General features: G+C 46.6%; 7 protein-coding genes across 7 annotated transcripts; 5 read left to right on the top strand and 2 right to left on the bottom strand.

Annotated features, from left to right (window-relative positions):
• Window positions 1–579: 579 nt before the first annotated feature.
• Window positions 580–1,728, top strand: LY89DRAFT_723871 (uncharacterized protein; the record flags this gene model as incomplete). Its single annotated transcript, XM_018218851.1, has 3 exons — window positions 580–665; window positions 965–1,233; window positions 1,301–1,728. 3 exons carry the CDS (start codon window positions 580–582, stop codon window positions 1,594–1,596), a joined length of 651 nt encoding a protein of 216 aa, XP_018064425.1. The 3' UTR covers window positions 1,597–1,728.
• Window positions 1,729–2,185: 457 nt separating this feature from the next.
• LY89DRAFT_562549 (uncharacterized protein) lies at window positions 2,186–2,946 on the bottom strand (the record flags this gene model as incomplete). The annotated part of the gene is made up of 3 exons (XM_018208477.1): window positions 2,186–2,451; window positions 2,503–2,690; window positions 2,741–2,946. Coding segments are annotated over 3 exons (660 nt in total), but the record flags the coding sequence as incomplete, so codon positions are not given.
• Window positions 2,947–4,383: 1,437 nt separating this feature from the next.
• LY89DRAFT_740466 (uncharacterized protein) lies at window positions 4,384–4,847 on the top strand (the record flags this gene model as incomplete). The annotated part of the gene is made up of 2 exons (XM_018220590.1): window positions 4,384–4,534; window positions 4,582–4,847. 2 exons carry the CDS (start codon window positions 4,384–4,386, stop codon window positions 4,845–4,847), a joined length of 417 nt encoding a protein of 138 aa, XP_018064423.1.
• A 1,187-nt stretch (window positions 4,848–6,034) lies between these two features.
• LY89DRAFT_710869 (penicillium Canescens endo-1,4-beta-xylanase Xyle) lies at window positions 6,035–7,278 on the top strand (the record flags this gene model as incomplete). Its single annotated transcript, XM_018217867.1, has 3 exons — window positions 6,035–6,075; window positions 6,162–6,372; window positions 6,427–7,278. The coding sequence occupies 3 exons, from the start codon at window positions 6,035–6,037 to the stop codon at window positions 7,276–7,278; spliced, it is 1,104 nt and encodes a 367-aa protein (XP_018064422.1).
• Window positions 7,279–8,364: 1,086 nt separating this feature from the next.
• Window positions 8,365–10,105, top strand: LY89DRAFT_268856 (uncharacterized protein). Its single transcript, XM_018206347.1, has 3 exons — window positions 8,365–9,158; window positions 9,207–9,364; window positions 9,416–10,105. The coding sequence occupies exons 1-3, from the start codon at window positions 8,429–8,431 to the stop codon at window positions 9,809–9,811; spliced, it is 1,284 nt and encodes a 427-aa protein (XP_018064421.1). The 5' UTR covers window positions 8,365–8,428; the 3' UTR covers window positions 9,812–10,105.
• A 26-nt stretch (window positions 10,106–10,131) lies between these two features.
• LY89DRAFT_740463 (beta-lactamase/transpeptidase-like protein) lies at window positions 10,132–10,768 on the bottom strand (the record flags this gene model as incomplete). The annotated part of the gene is made up of 3 exons (XM_018220589.1): window positions 10,132–10,185; window positions 10,238–10,623; window positions 10,678–10,768. 3 exons carry the CDS (start codon window positions 10,766–10,768, stop codon window positions 10,132–10,134), a joined length of 531 nt encoding a protein of 176 aa, XP_018064420.1.
• Window positions 10,769–12,483: 1,715 nt separating this feature from the next.
• LY89DRAFT_675557 (uncharacterized protein) lies at window positions 12,484–13,155 on the top strand (the record flags this gene model as incomplete). The annotated part of the gene is made up of 3 exons (XM_018213521.1): window positions 12,484–12,671; window positions 12,778–12,801; window positions 12,885–13,155. 3 exons carry the CDS (start codon window positions 12,484–12,486, stop codon window positions 13,153–13,155), a joined length of 483 nt encoding a protein of 160 aa, XP_018064419.1.
• Between the last annotated feature and the right edge of the window lie 638 nt (window positions 13,156–13,793).

The following is a 13,793-nucleotide window of genomic DNA, read 5'->3' as shown; positions in this document are numbered from 1 at the left end:
GTGTTTCAATGATTGCGGAGTCCCTGAAAGGTGCATGTTGCGAAGCTGCTCAGCAAACAAGCACTTCAATCCTCATGCTTCTCTTGGTACCGAACACGAGCTGCAGAGTTAAAGCATGGTACCACGTATCGTTTTACAACATTGCAGCAGTCATAATAAATTGATCCTACAATTTGAGAGTTGAAAGTTGCACTGTGGGTGGCTAAAAACCCACATTTGAAATATTCACGTGACACTTCTCGAAGTTAAATTCTTTCTCATTTAGAGACACCGGTGTGGAGAGTTATCTTTTAGTACCTCTTTAAGTACGAGGTGTAAGTGCTGAGGGTCTGTAGACTTTGTACAGATGTACAGAGACGTCTTATTTCGGCTTTAGTCACGTGTTACGTTCTAAGCCCACAGCAGCTTCGTCTCACGATTGACGTGAGGGCGTAGCCTCTGCCAAGGGTCGAACAAAGATATAGTACTCAATTCCCCCAATGCTGAAATGAAAGCTTTTCCGACCTCTATTGCCATTATTTCTGCCTTCATTGGTTTTCGCCTACAAGTCAGCACTTTCTTCACGCTACGCCCTTAATCATGCAGGGCGAATACCACGAGGAGCAGTTTCCTGAACTCAACCAGTCTTCTTACTCTTTGGGGTTTGAGGGCGAGGTTGGGGTCGGGTAGGTTTTTTTTTTCCCATGCTGATAGGCCAGTCAGTATCGACAGGAAAGCGAGGACCTCTCAAGATTTGTCATACGATCCATCAAGCAACGGCAACAAAATCTCTCGTGGGGTCTTACCCCGCTTTCATCGATTCGCGAAATAACCGAGCGCAGGAGGGCGCCAGCAACAAGTGTGACTCCGCATATGTTGCAACAACTCAAATCCAAACTTTGCCTGCGAATTTCCTTTCAGACGAGCTCTCTTACACTGGCGCTTCGTTTTCATTGAAAGCCCCAAACTTCTACAATGGCTACAGTGGCTACGACGCCCCCGCCGACCTCCTTTCTGGCGAGAACAATCATTACCACGAAAGTATAGGGTTGTTGACCCGAGGTAGCATTCATGGAGCCATGCGCAACCTTCCAGCTATAAATGCTTTTAACTCCATTGACAATATGACAATGGATTCTGGCTACGAGGCATCTTTCTGGGAGCCAGATTGGTTGAACACTCCACTCAATCCTGCAGTGGAAGCGTCTACAATGGTTCCAGACCAAACCGCCAGCCTCATGGACTTCAACTCAGGTAATCAGACTAATGCACCCGCTCCCATGATCCCGGTTCCTGTTCGCACTGCTATGTATCGATGCAGGTCCACAGGTTGCACAAAGTCGTTTAACCGCAAGTCCTGCCGGGATCGTCATGAGCAAACCCATGCCAACGCTCAGCTCCTCTACGTTTGTACCGTTGCCGGATGCACCGCTCGATACAAGAGATCTGACAAGCTCACTGAGCATATGTGGAAAAAGCATGCCGATTTGGGGTATGCCAAGGCTTGGTGATAGGGTAGCGAGCTCGGCTATTTCAGGGGAAGGTGGGGTGTTGGGTTACGAGATATTGACGGCCGCTTCTTTTCTTGAAACTTTTCTTGCGCTTTACGGTGAATGAAAGGAGTGGGGAGTGGAGTGGAAATAACGGCCGACTTTTGTTTCTTGCTTTTGCTGTATCTTCTGGTCAGATTGAAAGCTTGATGAAGATGAGATGGAAATGACGGCCAACTTTTCTCGTACTGATTTTGTTGCTTGTTTCTGTTATAGGGTCATTAAATCTTTGAACTCGTTTCTATTTATCCATGATTCTTATCATCGCAATCAAGTCCCATCGTTGGTCAATCATCCATCCGACGACCGGTGCTTTCAACTCGCCATCTTCTAAATTCACTCACCGACTTGCTGCAAGTTTTCTGATTTAAAGGCTCGAAGATTCATTATTTCTATATGAGAAAGATAAGAAGCAGGACAACACTGAAAATAGCGGATAATAAGTTTCCAGCCTTGATTCTCAACCCAGTGGACTTTGCCTTGATGCTGATAGCCGATGCTGCCGGCGTTTGGGTTGCTATGACTGAAGGACTAGACGTTGACGTGGCAACAGTTGTCGTTTCCTGGACAGTAATCGTCGACGCAGGAGGGGTTGTCTGTGTTGTAGATGTAGTGCTGGTCGAGCTCGTCGATGGGATAATCATCTCTTGCGTCCCACATTCAGCTCCGCACTCGTAGTTCACGTAAGTGGTTGGAGTGTCAATTTCAATGTCCGCCATACACTCGGTAACTCCACCATTGCTCCAATTGCATACTTGTCTTTCATATCCAACCTGCTTCAAGATCTGCTGTGATGTCCACACATTGTGGCACTGTCCGTCGTTCCACTGACATTGGTTTTCGTACGTTGCTGAATAACATCCGGTTGTACTCAATTGAACCGTGTAAAAAAGACCAACTTCTGCTTCGCGTCCATCGCCCGCTTTGCTTTCATCGGCCTCTTCTGGAAGACTTGGGATTTCTTCTGGACCACCTGAGACAGTAACATCGGGTGACTTGAGACCGACGTTGATGCTGATACCACTCGTCCGGATTTGGTAGAACTCGGTGCCATTCAGAGCGCTCACAGTGCATGTGTATGTGCCTGTGCAATAAATGTCTCCAGTTGATTTTCTCCAAGGTGCATTGACGAGGCTTGCGTTCACAACGTAGTAATCATACCTGCACAAGTCAGCTTTTTCACTTAATGTTCTCCGTCCCGTATAATGTACCAGCATTTCCTTATCTTGGGAAACTTATAGGGATGTGTAACTCGATCAGATGTGATATGAGTCCCAGATCCATCAGTGTATGTGCCTGTGTATAGAGTGCCGCTAGGCTGATCACACATTTGCATGGCATAGCTGAGAGTGGGGAGGAAAATGACGGCTATTTCCACAATCATCACTGCTAAGGCCAGGAAGAGTGTAAAGTGAGTAAGACGAAGATTTTCGTAGAACAAGTGTCCCAACGGCCACTGCTTTATGGGTTGATGTCACCGAGAGTCAGGGAATACAAAAGCTACCTTGACTCAGGAACACGTGGTTGCTTCACAGCCTCAGAAATGCCACAAATGCAAGGGGAAAAGATAAACCGCCTCAGTCGTTTCTCGACTGTGAACTTTTATTCTCTAGGGCACAAGGCTCTCTATTCTATTGTCTGCGTGTGCTGGCAGAAGTCCACCCGGCTTTGTGGACTGATGAAAGCCTGATTCGTGTATGTTTCAGCCACAGCTCGGTCGAGAAGGAGTTCGAAAAACATGCTAAAAAGCGCCTTAAAAAAGGGCATTTGAAGCTACGTCATCAAACGTAGCTGTCATTCTCACTGTTAGACATCAATATGTCAAAAAGGCCAGTCTTTTATTCGATACAGTGGTCACGGTCCACTTCGGTTCAACCAACAAAAGAAACATCAAATGTAGATTTTCTTGAATCAGCTTCTTGGAACATCAATACTGGAAAAGTATCGCAATGTCTAAGGTAAGAAAAATCTTAGCGAAGTTTTAAACCAAGCAGTCTCGGCAAGCTCAGGGGAAGCGAACAGATCCTGCGCGAAGAGAGGTAACAATAGCCCTGGAAGTGCTTAGCGACGTATAACCCGACTTGCCCACTACCCATATCAGTACGAAGACTCAGTTGATCTGCACTATCAGATTCTTCATCATCGCGCTTGCGAGTGAAGAGAAGTTCCAAGATTTCGATATATCAGTAAGTGTCAGGTGACTTGACAGAAGTCGCACCTGACGTTTCGTATTGCACTTCCATCGCTTGCTTTGAATTATGTCGACAGTGAGGATACTCTCAATAGATAACTACTATACGTTTTCTCTCGTATGCGTAAACCTCAACATATTGGCGACTTTAAGCGCCTGTCATGAGCACGTGATCTTGAATTTATCCTAGCGCCCCCTTTTTCCCGGTTGGCGCCTCGGCTCCTTCCCGCGACGATCGACCCAGAACAGGCCCGTGGAGTATCTATTCTTGCGCATCCAACAACAAACCAACATTCGGGAGTATCACAATTGTCGAATCACAGACATTTCCAGATGATATCCTAGGGTCTTAGTGCTTGCTGTTATCAGATGCAAGTACTTGATAATGTTTGTTTCAAACAAATGGCCGTGTTTGTACCCGCAGAACCATTCTAGAGTGCTCATATATCGTGTCATGCTTTCCAAAGGAGAAACTTATATCTCTGGTTTGTCCCTCCACACATTTTGCGACCGCTTTGTTTTCACCCTTTCGGACGATCGAATCCTAATCGCTAAAGATTTCTTGTTGGATTAATCATAATGTACCTCTTTACTATTGCTGGTGTGGTTCTCACCTTAATAAGTCAAGTCGCTGCAAATGGATTTTGTCAAGTGCCGATCAACATGCCTCCGCAGCCACCAAGTTCAACATCCTCCAGCTCTCACCACCATCACCACACCTCGACCCTTCCACCTTCCTCTCCACCAACTCCAGTGCCTTCAACGACAACGAAAATCCATACCACGTATACCTACACGCACGGTCCCCATGAGAGTAAGTTCCCTTTAACCCTTCGCTGGATATGACTAATCAATTCCAAGTTGTCGCAGTAGGATATCCGCTGTGCGGAATCCCAGGATACACGAATGTGATGGGTGACTACCGAGAGTCAACGCACGTCCAGAAAGGAGGAAATCTCAAGGACTGTATGAGCGACTGTCGCAACAGTGGTGGGGCTTGCCAGAGCATTGCCTTTCATAAGAGGTACACGATGTGTCTTTGGTTTGATAAGGAGGTCCAAGGCACTTGGTTGACCATTGATAAAACGAGCGAGTTTGTGCATTGGGATCTGACTTGCGATATATGAGTGGCGGAGACGACAGGGGTAAGAGTCGCTGAGCACGCGCTGGATACTAGACAAGTGGAGTCACAGAAAATGTATATAATGAAATAATCTGGACTAAGAACAGTTACAACGCGTTGGCTATACAATAGAATGATGCTTCTCATTCGTCGTCGGCATGCTACTACCGGCAGCTGCACGAGAGGACTATCACGTGAATAAGTATTGAATCAGAGAATTTTCGATAGCACCCGAGAGTTGACAAACCATCCCAATCGTAGAACAAAAAGAGTTGGTATCTGAGCTCAAAGGGAATAGGAACCGAGAAATCAACACCACGACTGACTTGAGCTTCCCCTCGCGAGCCCCTAAATTAGCCGAGGTCAACTCGACTTGCTACTCGACAACACTGCAAAAAGCAGTCATGTTCGTCCAAGCTTTGAGATTCACAAGAGATGGTGGCGTACAGTTCTCATTTTATTTTTATCAACTCGTCACAAGTTTACATTGGAGTCCGGGGAGGAAGGCCGAACAGAAAGAGGGGGCGATATATTTATCCGGCCCGCGTCCGCCCGTCCTAGCTTTCCGACTTGCCGGCAAAATGACTTCGCCCACATTTGTCCACATACGACCCTCGCCATGCGCCTTTCTCGTTCCTTCGGCGTGGTAGGCTAAATTGGGATAATTCCAAAGTTGGGGAATGGAATCTCGTGTCGTTTCTAGCCGTTTACCGATGTTCGCGGGGTGCAGTCTGGAACAAATGTTTTCCCGACACAACCATGACGGATGGAGTCATCCCTTCAAGGACTGGAAAAACTTACGAGAGACGCGCATAGCTCATATTCTTTGGATCAGTGAACCTGGTTCTGTTCCTGGATTTTCTTCAGGCTGAATTGCAACTCCGCGGTCCATAGGATGAGAGAAATGTTGGTAAGTGCTTGGATTGGAGGGGTTGTCCAAGGATGATGGAGCGAACTTTGAACCTTCAAGAAATTTCCAGATTTTGGGAACTCTATATAAGAGCCACAATGTCGGGTCCAATCTGGCGGACTCGGACAGAGATTCATTGTCGCATTCCGGCTTTCCTCCCAGAAACGCGGACAAGATGTACTCCTTCTCAATCGCAGCACTTGCGGTAGCTCTGTCACTTCTCAACCCTGTTCTTTCTACGCCTACTCCAACAAGCTCGGTGATTGCACCTAATTGCAATCATGACAACTGTCTTAGACAGTTCATTCGTGCTTCGGCCGCGGTAGAGGCATTCTGCCCCACGTTCACCCCTTCAGCTGGCGTGGCTCTTCCAACCTTTGCTTCGAACTGTGGTGGATCTCCATCAAGAGTCGCTTCCGCTTGCTCGTGTCTCGTCACGCCAACTTCAACTCCCTCTGGAGGCCCTTACTTGAACCAATTGATGAAGTCACAGGGAAAGCTTTGGTTTGGAACAGCCGCAGACATCCCGGGCACCGACGAAACCACTGATCCTGCCTACCTTACAATCTTGACGGACCCGAAGAACTTTGGCGAAATGACTCCAGCAAACACCATGAAGGTACGCTCTCTTTAAAGTTCTCCATTTCACAAAACATTGGCTGATAAGATCTAGTTCATGTTCACGGAACCAGAACAAGGTGTCTTCAACTACACTGGTAGCGACTACTTTCTCGATCTTGCCGAGAAATCAGGAGACCTCGTCCGCTGCCATAATCTAATCTGGCTCTCTCAGCTATCTCCTTGGGTTACAGAAGGAAATTGGACGGCGGAGACCCTCACAGCTGTGATGGAAAACCACATCAAGACACTCATCACACACTGGAGCGATCGCTGCTATTCTTGGGACGTTATCAATGAGGCACTCGCTGGCAATGGTTCTTTCTCTTCGAGTATCTGGTACGACACCATTGGTCCCGACTACTTCCATCTCGCCTACCAATTTGCCACAGAAGCTGTTGAGGCCACAGGAAAAGACATCAAGCTTTACTACAACGACTACGGTATCGAGTCTCCTGGCGAGAAGACGACTGCAACATATGCGCTTATCAAGGATCTTCAAAGTCGCAACATCAGAATCGATGGCGTTGGCCTCGAATCTCATTTCGAAGTGGGCGGCACACCATCGACAGCCGACCAACTTGAAGCCATGCAAGGCTATATCGCTCTTGGTGTTGATGTCGTCCAAACAGAGCTCGATATCAGGTTCCCCACAGCGCCATACTACAACGAGACTGGTCAAGCAGAGCAAGCCCAAGACTACTACCAGAGTGTTGCTGCTTGTATGTTGGTTGGTCCTCACTGCATTGGGACCACTGTTTGGGATTTTGATGATTACTATAGCTGGGTTCCTTCTTCGTTCCCCGGGCAAGGTGGTGCGGATATCTATAACGACACATTGCAGAGGAAGCCAGCTTATTATGCTATTGCTGAAGCGATTCAAGGTTTGCCTTGCACTGTATGCTAGGCGACTGAGACGAATGTTGCTCGTACAAGAGAAGTAATGAAAAAGTAAATGTAATTATGTACATAATTCATAAATTGGAGTAACATCAACCGAATCTAGCCCAAGCCTCCCTGAAGAATGTCATTGCGAGATCAACCGTTTTCTCATCATCCACTGGTAACAGCTGCGTAGCGAAGATCATGGCAATCCCTCTCTCTCTGTGCATGGCCCAAATCAAATTTGGCATCCCGTTCCATGTCAGCGTTCCAGCGGGCATGTGCGAGAGCGGCATTTCTGCTTCAATGACCAAAGCAGCCAAGCTGTGATTCACAGGCGGCTCTTGCATGGTGTCCGGTATGCCAGCTGGTGCGGCGTAGTTCTCGATATCGTTCCGAATGGCATGGAATGCAGGGCAAAGGTCGCGCAAAATGTTGAGTTGCTGAATTGTGAAGTGCTGAATTGCAAAAGCATTTTAGTTTTTATAGCATTTTACTTTAAAATCTAAATACATTGCGAAATATTATAAACTATAGAGTTTTATTTCGTAAAATCGAATTTTCTATTATTATAAATAAAAAAATAATAATAATACGATTATATAATATATAAATTTCTAATTTTTTTAATTATATATTCTTTTTTCTGTATTTATTAATATTTTTATTTTGTTCCACTTAAGTGAAAACTTCTCCTCTGACAAAATCCTCTTCCTTTTGCATCACTTTTTGCGCATATACTATGAGCTAGTGCATTCAGAGAGCCGGTGCATTCAGTGAGCTGGTGCATTCAGAGAGCTGGAGCTGAAAGGTGGCAGATTGTGCAGTTAGCATGCTAAAAATTAGAATTTGGGAGGTCTTAGCCTTAATTTTGTGATAATTTAATGTGTTTTGCCTTTCATTCTATCATATTATCATACCTGGGACTTTTATGTCCTAAGTTCCCCCCGTACCAGCCACCATCCAGTGACTCTCAAGAGGACTGCGGGTTCGCATATAAGGTAGAACAGTTCTTTCCTTCTCCGGGCATCGGGCCGACGCTTACTAAATCACAACGTCACGACCGGGAAATGTTGCACATTTAAATTCAGACTGGCCAGAACACCATAAATATCTCCAACCTCGAATAAGGATTCTGCGACAATCACACTTCACAATACGCCTTCAGTCTTCGTATGAAAATGCAGCCACCAACGATTCCCCCCAGGGTATCATCATTGCTCGGTCCGAGTATGAAAGAAGAAGTGTCCGCGATCAAACAGCGAAAAGTGTCTGCACAGTCCGCCCGTTCTTCGGCGTCCAGCGTGCCCAAGTTTATCGAGGCCCAAATCGAGGTTTTGGAGTCAGATATCGAGCTCGCCGATGTCACAATCAAACATCTTGGTAATCGATTGAAGCGGAAGGAAATGACCAAAGCGGAATTTGATGAGCACAAGGCGACAGTTGAGGACGACATTGAGTTGGAAGCAAAGAGAATCGAACTGTTCCAGGTGAAGAATCAATATAAGTTTTTTCAGGACGACTTGGAAGAGATGAGACCTTCGCGAGAAACTATCGAAACAGCCTACGTTGGGCTAATGAGCTCAGCGTGCAAGAAAGCTGTAGTGAAGCAGAAATCGGAATATGAGGGCAACATGAGGCAACGAAAGGAGAAAAAAGGATTTGATCAACACAAATTCAAGAAGGATGTCTTGGCATTTTATGCCGCTGAGAGACCGAATGAGGATACCAACAGCAACGACCACTATTGTGTCTTAACGGGCTGGTACAGCACCCTAACAACCCCGAATAGTCTCAAAACTGTTGTTAAAGCCGCTCACATTGTTCCAAAATCCATTGATGGCAAAGCCCTTTCGTATTTGTTCGGGGTCACTGGGAGCGCAATGTTGGGGGATGCAAACAACGGTAAACCACTCGTCCAAAGATTAAATTTATCAGCTTAATGGTATCTAGGTCTTCCACTCCACAATTTCATCGAAGCTGCTTTGGATGCAGGGCGAGTTATAATTGTCGCCAAGCCTGGCACCACCGAGAGGAATGTTGTCTTTCAATTGGTGCTGCTGGACAAAAGTCTCGAGAAGATGCCGATCCGAGATGATATCAAATTTAAGGTCAGTTTGATAAAGCTTCGACCACAAACGTTGAAGCCTAACCAGTGATAGGATATCGATGGACAAGAACTCAGGTTCTTGAATGACAACCGACCAGCGAAAAGATACCTTTACTTTAAATTTGTGATGACTTACATTCGGTGCCTGGAGGAGGACGACAGCTTGAAGCTCGCAATCATGGACAAACTTGAGGGCAAGGGCAACATGTGGGCGACAGCTGGAAAATACCTTCGGAAATCTACGCTTCTCATTTTGGCAAAGTCTGCCCATGACAACTTTCTGCCCGAAATCTTTTTCGAGAATACGTTCGACACAGCACGTTACTCTTCGACACTACCAAAGGAAGAAGATGAGCTCGTGGGAGAAGATTTGAAGCAGCAGTTGGCCGGGTTAAACACAGGATATAATCAAGATTCTGATGAGGATGAATCAAGCAACGAAGATTGAGTAGAGATACGGCAGGTTTTTGGGCCAGCTCGAAGGTGCGAACTGCGGTTCGAAAAGCAAGTCTACCAACTCTTGCTTCAGAATCTTCGATGTGTGAGACATCAGATCTGCGAAGAGTGCAACCATATCTGAGATACTAGACACGAGTCCTTGGGGCCGATGTTCAACTGGCAATATTTTGTCTCCTTCTCTTACCACCATTTGAAGAAGTCGTGACACAATATCAGGATATTGTTCAGGGTTGTACCTAGAACATATCATCCCAAGTGGAGAGAAGATCCTGTCGAATATGTATTTCGCGAGTGGTTGTTTCGTCAATCTCACGACAAGGACACCAGTCCATTGGATACTCGCTCCATAATTCCAGCCTTCGCCTGGCTCGAACAGTAGCGGTGCTATATATGGAGGATTCTTAGCAATATCCACCTTCGGATGATAATCTGCTTTTGGAGCTTCGCCTTTCGCAGCTCGCCATTCCTGGATCATTGGGTTAGATTTATGACCAACACCACTCGTGTGCGAGAGAAGGTGGCGAAGCGTGATCTTCCGACTTGCTGGTCGGTAATCAAAAGATCGAGCTACTGCATTCAGTTCCTGATTCTTTGACAAGACGTGAATGTGTTCCAATTCTGGAAGGTATGGATGAACTGGCTCATCCAAGCTGATGAGGCCATGCTCGACGCATTGGAGAGCTGCGATGTGGGTGATGAATTTGCCTGCTGATGCCATGACGAAGGCACTGTTATGAAGAATGGACGGGTCATCGGGGGCTAATGATTGATAGCCTGATGCATAGTGGTAAAGAGGGGTCCCTGGAAGTTTTTAGCTACAAAGCTTACACCTTGGTCGAGAAGCAGAAGACTCACCTTGTCGGTCTACCACCATACTGATTGCTCCTAAGATCTCTCGACTATCAATAGATGTTGCTTTAGAGAGTTTCTTCTCAAAGGAATCCATCCTGAACTTTCGAGACCTTTGACACGAGCTTGATTATGTAGCTCCCCTATTCTCTCTCCTAGGACGTATGAAATAACATAAGAGCTGCGGTAGACAAGCTATTATATGAATTCTGAATGGTATTTAAGGTCTTGGTAAGGTTCAGGAAAGTTTAAGGCAGCAGCATAAATGAAACGAGCATCACTTATCGCTTAAAATGAAAAGGGGGGTGCTCTGGCACTCGCGGTGTCGGGATTGATTTTCAGGCAGCTACATCTCATCTCGAAGACATAGCAAGGAAGTATTTGATTTGTTGAAGACTCGCGTTACAAGTGAAAGGTCTCTCAAAACTCATTTCCAGAATCTTGCCCCTGCTACCCAGACCCCGCCATCTACCCCGCTGTGCGGGCATATCTGAGCACGGGTTTGTTTCATCACGTTTAGCGCGCATCCGAATCTCTTTCTCTTCAGCCGGATGTTTACATTCCCCTCTGCTTTCCTCCTCAGTCGCGCATCGAGGACCCCAGCATTATCGTCAGAGTCCTTGATGCGCGATTCCGTGCTTTCGGTACACGTAAAAGTGCCGAAGATCGCAGGAGAGTGTGCAATGACCATGCATCCAGCTTAGGCTTTGTGCAGACGTGCGGGGCGTAGCAGATACGCCGGTAGGGTATCAATTCGACAGACTTTGAGACAAGACGCCATCGCAGATGAGTATGCGTCCCAGTTGGATTGCAGCTGCTTGTTATCTGACTTCACGTAGACCCAGGCTCGAGCCCGTATACAGCTGTCCCATCGAAAGCTCGAGCGTGTCGCGGCCTTCTGTCAATCAATCACCTGCAGAATCGCCGTTGCCTTACATGGTGGTCACATACGGCAAGCGGTGTAGCCGCGAATTTGATCACATCGATACAAGATATGCTTGCAACGCGAACCAATTCGAGTACTGCCCGAAATCTTCAAGAACGAACGCTACGAAGCAATGTCCGCAGGACGCTCATCTCTCCAAGGACAGGTAGGAGGAAAAATACTTTTGGATCGATTATCCTTGGGCGTCCTGCGGGCTCCAAGCCGGTGAATAAGGTTCACCGAGAATGATCTACACGGCTTTTATGGAAAAGAACATCATTTTGGGGACCGAGGAAAAACCTCAGTCCCGGACGAGAAAAAGCTCCTTCTTGAGCTGCCCGATGGGGAGCGGACAAGGCAAGAAGGAGCTTTATTGAGGGAGCTGTCCCGCGCCCTACTCGTACCCTAGCTTCTTCCGGTCTTGGGGAAGTTTGGTTAATCATGCAATCACCAAAGCATACAACCATTGGAGAGAAAGACTCGAGCCCAAAGTATACAGACGCGTGGTTTTACAAGAAGGGACCAGGGTCCCTTCTTGAGTACTTGTTTCACCCCGACTCGTTCACCTGGAAAGGAAAAGAAAAGTCGCGAAGACACGGGGAACATTCTCGAGACCTGAAATTCCGTACTAGTACAGAAGTACGAACGCATATTAAGACTCCTCGGAGTTCCGATACATGTGAAGCCGAAACGGATTTGCACTTATTCTTATGAATTCCGGGATGGCGAAATAATTCGGATGTTAGCATTGTCGCAAGCTAAAGATCTAGACGAGGAATGGTCCCACCGACACTGTTGTACGAGACGGCTTTCGTTGGTAAATCGCTGGACTACATGAAGAAGAAGATGCCACACGTTGTAGCGACTGCCGATGGCTCAGCAACGACATGACAAATACAAGAGAGCTGTTGACCATCAAAGTCAGCGTCGCGCTCACTCCGTTTGTCAATAAGAGCGAAGGGGTGATCGAAGCACTCGTGGTCATACTAAGGTTCTTACCAGAGTTTGTTGCCCGTCTATTCATTAAATTCAGTGTAAATATCATTCAAATAAGCATGCAAGTCAAGGAACCTTGGTGCGTACTCGCAAGCGATACTATTTCTTCGCATATGTTTGAGGACGAGAATATTCCTTGAACGACACCCTTTTATACTCGAATTTTGGGCTGTAAATCCGTCAAGCTGGTCGGTAGCCACGAGTCAACGGTAAGCACATGACGACCAGGAAATGTGGGAAATCAGAAAATAGGAAAAGTTGCGGCTAGCTCTCAAGAAAGTTCTGTTGATAGCGTTGTTGATGGCGTTGTTGATCCGTTTGAGTCCCTTACGAATGAAGCTCTTGATGAGTATCATGCTCGCAATATGGCTGGTAATCCCTATGCTGGCCCAGAATCTCCGTCTATCATTCGCAGTCGCACCTCCACCATTTGGAACCATCTGCCTGACAAGAAGCCCAAGACCATATACATCAACTCTTGTGGAAAGGAGTATGGAAACGCCACCACTGTTGACGCCAGTGCCTCGAATCTGGCGGCACTCGCGCACCAACCCGGCATTTAAGAACACGGTATGATATTAGCTTGGCAACTTCACGCCATGGAAAGAAGAACCGTGCTATGGGAGCCATTCAGACGGCTATGGTAAGTGCCGAGTAGTCTTCGCGCACAATCTCACCTACCTAATACTGAGGGGGAAAAGTCACAAACGTCTTCAATTGTTTCCGTTCTGCAGTTTCGTACAAAGCAAGAAATCACCGATCACATGACACTATGAAACATGTTGCCAAAGCAGCTTTGGTCTTCTGCGCCCTACCATCCAGACTTGAAGGTTGATCTTTTCATCTAAGAAAGTCTGCAACGTTGGAGTAGTGCTAGAGAAGTTCATCTCACGTCATTAATTTCGGCTTTCGACGGCGGGGCTGTCAGCAGCACATGGGATGATTGACTTTTGACAAGTATCAAGATTTGAATACGAATTCAAAGGAGGTTAGTGAAGGGGCGGAGGGACAACAGATTGGACGCCATTCGAGTTTTCGTGGTCAGGGGTGAAGTATGAGGATTTTTTTGGCTGCGATACCCGTTTCGCGATTGTTTTGGTATATACAATTTTGTCCTTACTTTTGAGTGCCTCCCATCCCTTTGATAGCATTTGCGCACGCCATTTATAACGCGATGAAAAGAATAAACTTGGTCTCATAT

Source organism: Mollisia scopiformis (assembly GCF_001500285.1).
Source record: "Mollisia scopiformis unplaced genomic scaffold LY89scaffold_27, whole genome shotgun sequence".
NCBI lineage: Eukaryota > Fungi > Ascomycota > Leotiomycetes > Helotiales > Mollisiaceae > Mollisia > Mollisia scopiformis.
This window is presented reverse-complemented; position numbering and strand designations above follow the sequence as displayed.

Coding starts and splice junctions, on each gene's coding strand:
- LY89DRAFT_268856 (XM_018206347.1), top strand. CDS start 8,429: ATGAAAATGCAGCCACCAACGATTCCCCCCAGGGTATCATCATTGCTC. Junction 9,159..9,206: donor GTTGGGGGATGCAAACAACG/GTAAACCACTCG, acceptor AATGGTATCTAG/GTCTTCCACTCCACAATTTC. Junction 9,365..9,415: donor GAGATGATATCAAATTTAAG/GTCAGTTTGATA, acceptor AACCAGTGATAG/GATATCGATGGACAAGAACT.